The sequence below is a fragment of the Rhipicephalus microplus genome, chromosome X (genome assembly GCF_043290135.1).
Source record: "Rhipicephalus microplus isolate Deutch F79 chromosome X, USDA_Rmic, whole genome shotgun sequence".
Taxonomy (NCBI): Eukaryota; Metazoa; Arthropoda; class Arachnida; order Ixodida; family Ixodidae; genus Rhipicephalus; species Rhipicephalus microplus.
The window spans coordinates 186,055,640-186,066,412 of NC_134710.1; the positions used below are offsets into that span (position 1 = coordinate 186,055,640).

At 41.9% G+C, this 10,773-nt stretch overlaps 1 protein-coding gene across 3 annotated transcripts in view; it reads left to right on the forward strand.

Annotated features, from left to right (window-relative positions):
* LOC142775889 (uncharacterized) overlaps positions 1-7,666 on the forward strand; it is a 28,101-nt gene extending 20,435 nt beyond the window's left edge. For 2 of the 3 annotated variants that reach the window (XM_075878341.1, XM_075878340.1), the window contains 4 exons: positions 330-393; positions 2,487-2,649; positions 4,934-5,055; positions 7,577-7,666. In XM_075878341.1, the coding sequence (XP_075734456.1) occupies positions 330-393; positions 2,487-2,649; positions 4,934-5,051 (345 nt within the window). In that variant the 3' untranslated portion in view covers positions 5,052-5,055; positions 7,577-7,666. The remainder of the gene's footprint in view (positions 1-329; positions 394-2,486; positions 2,650-4,933; positions 5,056-7,576) is intronic. The other variant, XM_075878342.1, reaches the window with a different exon arrangement.
* Positions 7,667-10,773: the final 3,107 nt, after the last annotated feature.

Below are 10,773 nucleotides of genomic sequence, written 5' to 3' on the forward strand. Positions count from 1 at the left end.
ATACTATCACCACTAACATTGATATATTGACCTGCAATCATTCAGAGTTGTCTATGATGTTTCTGTAATCCGGAGAGAAAAATGAATCAAAATGTGAGCAGGTTTTTTTGCGTGCTCGCTATCCATTCTACTTTGCTCTAAAATTGTTCCAAGTTTCAAGGCTCCTAGGTAGGTAATTTGTACTTGGTGCACACAGCCTGCAATAGACCAGGAACCATGGTGGAAAACGGAATTGCAGGGATCGCATCTCTGATTTATATATTGGAATGGCCGCAACTGTACATATCTCTTTGTGCTTTTGTGTACACGGGATCTTTTTGCTCATCCAGGAGGGAACAAGCATCACTGAAAAGCTTGCCGAGTTGCCATCAACGCCTACAATCATTGCACTGGGTGAGTTCCCTTGTCGATATCATTATGTGTTGATTGTTGTGCGAGGAGGTCAAGTAAATTGATGACATTTTACAACATGAGTGTGAGCCTAACTCCAGCTACAAGGTGCAGTAGATACTTATACACTTAAATAACAGATGTTGTCGGAGGAGAAGAGTGGAAGGTGAGGGCAGACCTGCAACTGGGTTTTATTCAGTACACTCATGCAGGGAACCTGCGTTCATTCTGATAGTCTGAGTGAAGTATCACAGACACAATCATTGCTTTTGTTCATTAGGAAAAAAGCCTAGGCAAGCTCAAGTGCCATTGGGTCACAACTGCATCTCAATTCTTGTCTTTGCCAGTAAAGTCTGCCATGGTTTACTAAAAGTAAACAATTCGCATGCATTTAAGTTGGGCAGGTGAGAACCTTGTCTGGTCTTTATCAAGGGCTGGTGTTCCCTACATCATTCATTTATACATTGACCTGTATGACCAATGTTAACATTCCTCCATGTCTGAGTGACTTCGTTATCCTACTTGACGAGCGCACGTCGAACTCAGTGGGGTGGCACTTAGTGCAATCTTGCACACTTCATAGAGGCAATGCGGGGTCTTAGCATTTACCTTGAACGGCACAGAAGAGTAACCTTCACCCACAAACTAGCTCACCAGACAAAATGCTGTGCTTTAATATTAACCCAACTTTAACATCAGATCATACATTCTGAACATATTTACCACGAGCATGTGAAGACTTATTTTATGATTGTGCGTATTCGAAGACTGAAAAAGGCCATTGCACATTTTTTCAAAGGAAGCCTTGGAAAAGTTTTGGGAGCGTACAAACCACTAGTAGGGTGTGTAAAATTGCACTAAGTGCCACACCTTTTAGTTTGTTAGTTGCTTATCAAACCTGGAGGAATGTTTACATCAATCAAACAGGCCAATATATATATGAACGGCGCAGGGAACACAAGTTGTTGATTCCTGACAAGGGTCTTATCTGCCTCTGACTTCAGTGAAAGTCCATTGATTACTTGTCAGAAACTATGACAGCCATTACTGGCAAGAATGAAATTCGGAGATGCAGCCTTGACCAATTGGCTCCTAAGCTTGCTGAGGTCTTCTTTTTTTTTTTTCAGGAGGAAAATGATTGGGCCAGCGTATTTGGCTCAGATTGTACAAGAATTAATGCAAGTCTATGATGCATAGATGAGGAATTTGCAGACTGTAGCGTGTAACCATACGTGTTCTAAATGAAGCCCATTGACGAGTCTGTACCCATCCTTGTGCTCTTCTCATATGTTTCATTTGAACCACACCTTGATAACCTTAAAGGGGTTCCAACACGAAAATTTTCAATAGCCGTTTTTATTTGCATCAAAAGAAATTTCTAGGCGGTTGAGGGCCTGTGAAATGTACTGTGAAACATGGGAGCACTCTCAAAAAGTAATTGCGATGTCTTTTTGAAAGCTAGTTTCGGCTCCCAGTGTACCCTGAAGTGACAATCCAGTACCAGCTTCTTGTCCCATGCTCTGTAAAATGGTGTCAGTACCCCTTTGAATATTTGTCCAGTAAATACTGTCACAATATTTCTGGCACCATAGCGTGCGGCAACAGTATAATTAAGTGAAATATGCTGCCAACACATTCATAGGCATCTGTTCAGTGTGTGCAGCCAGTTATAGCACTAGCAAAGTTGGTTGCCTTTAACAGCAGATTGTGCTGCACATATTTCAAGTCATTTAAAATGCATTTTACTGTTCCACAATAAACGTTTGTGCATCACAAAGATGAATTCAAAGCACTTCTTGATCTCTAATGTAACATAATTCGTAATTGTCATGTGTATTTTGGACACATTTGAGATTTAATTTTAAAGTCTTATATGACATAATTTTACAACTGCAAACACCCCATCAACAGCTCTACAACTGATAGCATGTTGTACATTGCATGTTGTGAGCGAGAAAATTTATTAGCAAGTTCAAGATGGTGCTTTTTGAAAAAGATACAACTGAACACTGCCTTCTTTCGGAATGGCAACGGAGTAGGTTTTGAAATGGCCATGGATATTTTCAGAAATCACTTGTGTTCTCATTATTTTACAGGAAGCATCTTCAAGAACCAATGCTTCGTGGCAACCGAGCAACAGCTCCTTTTCAGCGAACCAAGTGATTTTGTGGAGGCCACGTGCCTGGCCTTTCTGTGCTATTATGTACTTAACATGGCCTATGCAGGTAGCGCCTCCACCAGTCTGGAGTTTTTGCAAAGGTATGAGACATCCTTGTGCAACACATAAACCTGTCAAGTGCATGTTTTTACAAGCTTTATTAATAGCATTACAAATTTGATTGTTTGTTTTGAACTGTCTTTATTCAAGTTCGACTGATGTGAGTGCATGTAAGGAACTGCAGATAGTCAAAATTTATGAAGCCCTCCATTAGGCATCTTATAATCAGGCCTACCAACTCTCCCGATTTACACGGCTAACTCCCAAGTTCTGACCAGTCTTCCCCATTGTATGGGCATGACCATAAATCTCCTGATAAACAGTCGCTCGAAACAGAAGTAACAAATGAGAAGAGGGCTAACATTTTTCTGGCAATAAGGAACCAGGACAGAATACTGTGCCACCCTCTTTCCAACCTGCTGTTGTAAAGAGGGTCATGGCAGCCGTAATTGTGTGCAGGCTTGGTAATTTATGGCTACTTATTTTGCTCTTGTAATGTCAATTCGTATTTAGTATCTTCTGAGCCTTGTCATTTGAAAAAATATACTGGATACCTTTGTCGAAAAAAGTCACACAAATGAGTGATTGTTCTTCATAATTTAATGAATGTATCGTGTACATCATTGTAATCGTGTTAGTAGGAGCATAACTTTTCCGAACTGGTTCAAAATTAAATGCTGAAAATGAAATTTACGTGCATGGCGTGCACACTGGGAGTGCTAAGAGCTCTGTCCCTTTTAATTTGCATTTATTGGATGGAATTTGAGAACTGGCTAACTGGTGCCAATAATCGATACTGCTGATTGAGCTCTTTAATACAGTGTATGCTGAAACGACATAGTAGACTACTGCGTAGTACCCCCTTAGTGCTTGATTGTTAGGGAAATGTCAACTGTCTAATGCTGCTGCTGCTGTTCATTGTGTGCACCTACCGTATAAACCGGAATATAAGTCGAGATATTTTCAATAAAACAAGAAGCTAAAGTCGCCCCTCGTTTTATATAGCGGTGTCTAGCCGACAGTGCGCCGCTGTCTGGCAACATGTGGCTTGTAGGTGCCACAAGTCGGACGCGGCCATATCCGCATCCAAATCTAATCGCGAGCCGATTTTTTTTCTCTCCGTCTGTTTTCTTTGTGTTCGTGATTTGCTCCCGCTCTGTTCTGAGTTTTCGCTCTGCTTGACATTGTGCTGCATTTTTAGCTGTCTTTTTTTTTTCGTTCACTGATTATGAGTAGCGGTACGAGGAGGAAGTACTCAGCTGCGTTTAAACTAGATGTTAAGTTCGCGGAAGCGAACGGGAATATGGCTGCCCAGCGCCGCTTAGTTGTGTCGGAAAAAAGCGTGCGCTATTGGAGCGCTCATAAAGGGAAGCTGCAGATGTGCAATCCTCGCAAAATGTCGTTTCGTGGGCGAAGTGCTGTTCATCCGCAGCTAGAGGATAAGCTAGCGGACTTTGTGCGGGAAGTTCGTGTGCGCTCGCTGCCAGTGACCGTGGACACCATTTGCAAGAAAGCCGTGGAACTTGCTCGAGAAGCTGGGCTCACGAGAGAAAAGTTTCGTGCACCAAACTCTTGGGTGCGTCGATTCATGAGGCGCAAAGGATTTTCTCTCCGGCAGCGCACATCCATCTGTCAAAAGTTGCCTCAGCAACTCGCTGGATGGCACGGAAGACGACGCACTGTGGGAGGCGGCTAGCGACAAACTGTCTTCAGAAGACAGTGGTGCTTCACCTGACGAATAGGAACAGTTGCGATGGTGGTTGAGGGGGGCTCCGACGATCGGGGTGAGGTGCGCCCAATTCCTAAATAAATGTGGTTCGGCAGTTTTGGGTTGTTTTCCTTTTTTTTTTCTTTTTCAGTAGCCTCAACTTGGGGGGTCGACCTATATTCCCACTCGACCTATAGTTTAGTTTATACGCTATATTACTTTACAAAAAAAAAACAAGCAAAGTAGCAGTGATAGCAAATTGTGCCCATAATATGCATAAAAACAAGAGTGTTCTCTTAGTACATTTGCGAATGAAATTTGGCATGTACTAACCGTCTCTGTAAGGTTTAGTTCGGTTGTGTTAATCATTAAACAGCAAAACATAGCCATACTGATGACTTGGGTTATTTTTTTATCAGTGTCATAATTTGCCTTGGACTGGATAGTATATATTGAATGCCATCATGGGAGCATGACATCACAAAATAGATTATAAAAAAACAGGTGCACCTTAGATGCTTTCTAAACTACTGCTGCTGGCGGTCAAGAAAGCTAATTCTTTACTTGATGCATGTCAGCGATCTAATGCGTGCCTACTGTGCACATTTCCTTTACAGGCAGATATTTGATGTCAACCCGGCAAAGGGCAGCAGGTGCGAAGGTGGCCAGAAGTCTCGCACAAGTGTGCACACAAAGATAATGAAGTTGGCCCAGAAGCTGCGTTTCAATCAGTGAAAGTGTGAGCATGAATCATACACATTTTCTGATGATATCCGGTTATTAGAGCTGAATATTATCTTGATTGTGGCTTTGCATTTTCAATTTAATTTGTTTGTAAGTATTATGAGCCTGGCGTTTTCTTTTTTTTTGTCCTTCGGAGTGTAGTCAAAATATACTGCTATTATTTCACAAGAGCCAGCACATGAAAATGCACTCTCAATTGAGATTTCTATATACTGTGAATTGTGCCAAGGACATATAGTATGTTGTGAAAAGAGAAAAATGGAAGGTTTGGCCTTAATTTTATCCTAGTTATCAATCTCACTGATGCTTCGTTAAAGAACCCCAGGTGGTCGAAATTTCCGGAGCCCTCCACTACAGCGTCTCTCATAACCATATGTGGTTTTAGGACATTAAACCCCATATATCTATCTAATCTCACTGATGCTTATGTTAAACAGGGTTTGGAAATTCATTCATCTAAACCAAGGGCATACACAGAATTTTTTAGGGGGAGGGGGCCCTTTTTGATCTAAACCAGAGGTCTGGGCAGGCAAATGGTAATTTTGCGCTAAGTATTTCATGGAGAAAAAAAGTTTGGGGGGAAGGAGGGGAGAGGCACGGGCCCGGTGTGCCACCGCCTGGCTACGAATAAGTGTAGTGTATATTCACATGATGTTTCTTAGTTCAGGTCAAGCTCTTTCAGTTTTTTTACAGGATCCTCAGCCCCCCCCCCTCCCACCTCAGCATAGTGAAAAAAAAACATTCTGTGATCAATAAACAGTGCTTAAAAAATTTCACTAAAGCTGCTGCTTGGGCAAGTTGGTTCATGATTAAAATATGTGCCGTCTTTTTTTTGCGCTGGTAAATCTATATTAAGAAAGTTCAGCCATAATTTGTAGCTATATGTGGCACATAGAGCTTAACAGCAGAATGCAAAGTTGAAAATCAGTATAGGTATTCACCCGTGCATTCTGCTATACAATAGCAACAAATATTTCTGAAAATGTAACTGCTCATTCTGAGCATGATCAGAGCCAGTGGGAAACTTCTCAGGAGCGCCGGGCAGGCCCTATACATCCTGTGCATTTTTGTTGATTTTAGGTAGTTTTCTCAGTGACTAAAAGGGATATTCATATAATCCATACATCATTTTCTTCCAAACTTTTTGCTCTTTTAACTTCATAATATAGAATTTTTGTGAATTTTTTACCACTAGAGCTTGACTTTTGAGTTAATTGGCATCTATGAAAATTTGTAACACAATAACTGTAAAGTGCATAGCTTCTATTTTGCTTCAGTAGCTGTATACAAGAAAAATAATCAACTGGTTATCTTAAAATACATGGGAAATAATGGTAGCTAAGTAATAAAAAACTGTTTTGAGATATGGAATAAAGTTCAAAAACAGGTGAAAAGTGATCGCACTGTCAGAAACACTGTTCAATTATTTTGTTTAGTAGTTACAAGCTTGGTAATCACTGCCAAAGTCAATTTTTCACCGTGGAGCCTCTCGCAATGCTTGTCTTGTTTTTTTTTTTTTTTGTGAGATGTCATTCAGCTCTATCTGCAACGTATCGTCAAGTGTGGTCAACGATTTCCAGCAAATTCATTGTAGTTTGGCCAAGCTTCAATCCTATCTCAGAATAGAGGCTCGTGTGATACTACCATTATTAAATGCAAAAAAAATATTCAATGTCGCCATTTCTAGGACTCTCACCCTAAACAAAGAAAGGAAAGATTCTGTGACTCAATTCCCATTAACTCAACACTTACACTGAGTCGTTCTCACACATTGTTATTCAGTTGCATCAGAAATATTAGTCCATGTCCATTAGAGCATACCCGTTGTCCCCATGTATATACGTGATTCACCTCGAAAGATGCTGAAAAGGCTGGGAGGTTTAACAATAAAGAGCTTGCTGGTTCAGCACCTCAGTACGTCACTGGGATTTATTCACATTAACAAGAAAACTGTACGGGCTTCAACGAAATTTACACTTCCTCAGAACCTTCTTTACCCCCAGCATCTAAGGTTATCGACAAGCACGGCAAATGCAAGGTGTAATGATGCTAGGAGCTGAAAGTGTTCCAACCTATGTATTCTGAAGGCGGATTGTGAATACAAAGGTGCACAGTGTCTTCGGACTGCTTTAGAAGTTACCCGACAATCTTCTATACACAGCTGACTCTAGACAAGCATTTTGACTTTTGTACGTCAGAAAATTGGGCCGTAAGCATAGAGCGAATGCAAGGGGCTTGCACTAGAGTGTGTTTTCACTGGCTACTTCCTTTTGGAAAAACTGGTTTTGAGCCACCAAAAATGCTGTTTATGAAAAGCACGAATGTGGATGCACAAAGGGACACCCCTCCCCAAATTGCAAAGAAAACAAAGTGATTTTTTTTTTCACATTTTGCTCTACCACGTGCCCCTACTTTTTGTATCAAGGGCCATATACATACACAGAGAAGGCATTATAAAGTGTGTGTAAGTTGCCTCTTGCATTCAATTGATCACTTGTTTTTCACATTCTTTTCAGGCATAAACATGCTGAAGTGATGAAGAATGGTGATGTAGCAAGCTACAGCACATGTATTATATGTAAATAAATTCATCTGTGTTTTGTTAATGGTGCATTATTATTTATTTGGTATGCAGCAGCAGGGGTGGTTTACACACACACAGTACATAAAGACTGCATTAGTGTAGGTTGAAACAGTACATAAAATTGGACATAAAACTCCATCATGAGAATCTACAGGCAGCCACATAAACATTCCATTCCATTCCGTAAAACATCGGCTTTTCGACAGTACTGGTCAACAAAAGCTTGTGTTAGTTTTTCACAAATTAAGTTACTACAAAAACTAAGTTTATTTTATGCTCAGTGAAACAACTCTTTCCTTCAAGGCAAAGAAACTACGCAAAACCTTAGTCAAGCACAGAAAAGCCATTAAACGAAACCAGGTGTTTTACTGAAGCTTCTGTTTTCATTCATAATAACGGAATAATTTACGGCCAGACTGCTCTACAGCGATCTCCGTTTATTCCTCTTCTAAATACAGCAAATTCTGTATTCCTACTAACAGAGTCATGATGTGTTTGAGATAACAGATTTGCTGTGTTTGGGATAACAGATTTGCTGTGTTTGGAATAACAGATCTGCTGTGTTTGGAATAACAGATTTGCTGTGTTTGGAATAACAGATTTGCTGTGTTTGGGTTGACAGATTTGCTGTGTTTGGGTTGACAGATTTGCTGTGTTTGGGTTAACAGATTTGCTGTGTTTGAAATAACAGATCTGCTGTGTTCAGGAATACAGATATGATGTGAAAGAGAATACGGAAAAATGTATAACAGAGACTTCGTGATACGGAGCCTGCTGTTACTCATTTACAGAATGCCTCCGGCAACGATTTACCAGCAGCTTTTGCTGTGTACCGAGACATTTTTTTTTACAGTGTAGCACCGTGTCTATGTTGCGTTGTTGTGGTTTTCGACGTGGCAGACAAAGTACTGACCTCGTCGAGGCTTCGCCGATCAAGAGGCGCCTGTTCTGCGCCTTTCAGGTTTTGCTCTGTACAAGCTGTAGCGACATGTTGATGAAAAATCGCCCTCATGGAGTTCTTACTTCAAAGGAAGGCAGCAAGACCAACATGCCCGTCACCTGCGGAAAATCCTGTCCACGCGCGCAGCGCGCAGACAACGCTTTGCTGCACCGTACTACAAGGAGGCATACCGTCAAAGCTGCGTATGCAATGAGAGCCTTAGCATTCTTAAGGTTGCAAATATCATCTTTTTTTTAATTTTCCGATGCTAACTCTCTTTATTGACTGACGTTGGATTTGCTAGGTTCACACTATTCCTATGCTGAGGCTAAGTGTCATTCTGCTTGAATCAAAAATCTATTGCGTGCTGTTAGCACGCAAAGGGTTTTTATTTGTTTTTTATTGTTAAATTTATATTTTGTTTCTCCAATGTCTTTCATGAGAGGTTGGGGCCTATCATTGGCACCAGCTACTCTTGTTCGTAATGGTTTCAATCGTGATGTTGTCAATAACCACAAGACAGTACAATATCTATCCGTGAGTGGACGTTCACGTTCCGAAATGCAGCAGCAGAATACAACTGTCCGTGCAACAGCATATGTCAAACGTCATAAATTTTCACATGCAGGATTCCTCCACGCTTGGAGATGAGCTCTTCAAAGGGATCGCACAAGTCGTTGAGCACTGGAAACACAACTGTCACGACCGCATAAACAAATGCTAGGTAAGTAACAAATCACGAGAAACACTCGAAAGCATGCTTTATTTGTCAATTTATATGAGAAAACCAAGTATAATAACCTTCGAACACACGGCGAGAAAAAAAGCACACAAAACACGCATTATACCTAAATATTTCCAAGCTTCTTTTTTTCTCCCATTTGTGCTAGGTACAAGATATCTACCAAGACAAACACAACGAGCATAAAAAGTCGATACAGAACATGATTACGGCATGGCTATAGCGTGATGATAAACAGCGCTAGTTAGATATTTCAGCGAGCCATCCACCGTTACGTTTAAGAAATTTCGGAATCAGACGCTGATCGATGTTGGCGGCTGCACAGGTTAACGTGACTAGCTGTGGGTCGTACAGGTAGACAAGACGTTAGATGATGATCGAAAATCAGCAAACCCCATCGTCGAGACCGGCACCATGTTTCTTTGGGCGTCTGCGCGCGGAAGGGGGGAAAGGAGGGAAGCGACAGGTGGTCGTCCAAATTAGATCAAACAGAAACCATGCCTTAGGCAAGGTCTCGCGAACGTCGATATCTATGACTACATGGTGCCTCGTGGTGTAGACGCGTTGATTCCATGCATAATGCATGCGAAGCGCTGGTGGCGTACGCGTTATAAACGCGTGCAGGAACACCCCGTCGATCTTTTTTGTCGTTTTAGACGCGCAGGCCCCTACAAGGGGCGCGCGCTCAAAACCAATTAGGTGATTTATCGACACGACTTTTCTGATTACGCAGCGAGGTTTGTGAACCTTCGGTGTCGCGGTCGTTAGTTGGTACGCAGTAGTGTCGCCTGGCGTGTTCCCTTCCGTCGTCAGAAAAGAAAAAGTGACGCTTCTAGTCTGTTCAATGTTGGGAGATCATAATTGCCTGCGCATCGAACTTCAGTGAGTAGTGATATAATAACACTTGCTGAGGTTGTACGTCTCAAAACCGCTAAATGATAAACAGACACGCCTCAGTCTAGGGCTCCATGGATTCCTGCCACGTTGGATTTTTTGACATCCACCCAAATCTCAGCACAGGGGCGTATAACACTTACGCCTGCATCCAAAATACAACCGCCGAAGCCGAGATTCAACCCCGTCACCTTCGTGTCGTTAGTCGAGCACCATGAGACCACCGCGGTGGCTCAATCTGCAGTAAGTAAGGACAGAACATTGAGGAAGTTAGACACGAGACCACCACGGTGGCTCAACCTGCAGTAAGTAAGGAAAGAAGATTGAGGGAGTTGGGCACAAGACTACTACGGTGGCCCAACCTGCAATAAGGATAGAAGATTGGGGGAATTGGGCACGAGACCACCACGGTGGCTCAACCTGCAGTAAGTAAGAATGTAGATTGAGGGAGTTGGACACGAGACCACTACGGTGGCTCAACCTGCAGTAAGTAAGAATAGAAAATTGAGGAAGTTAGACTGCGTCCAAGGCTTACAGCACTAGAGGGCACAGA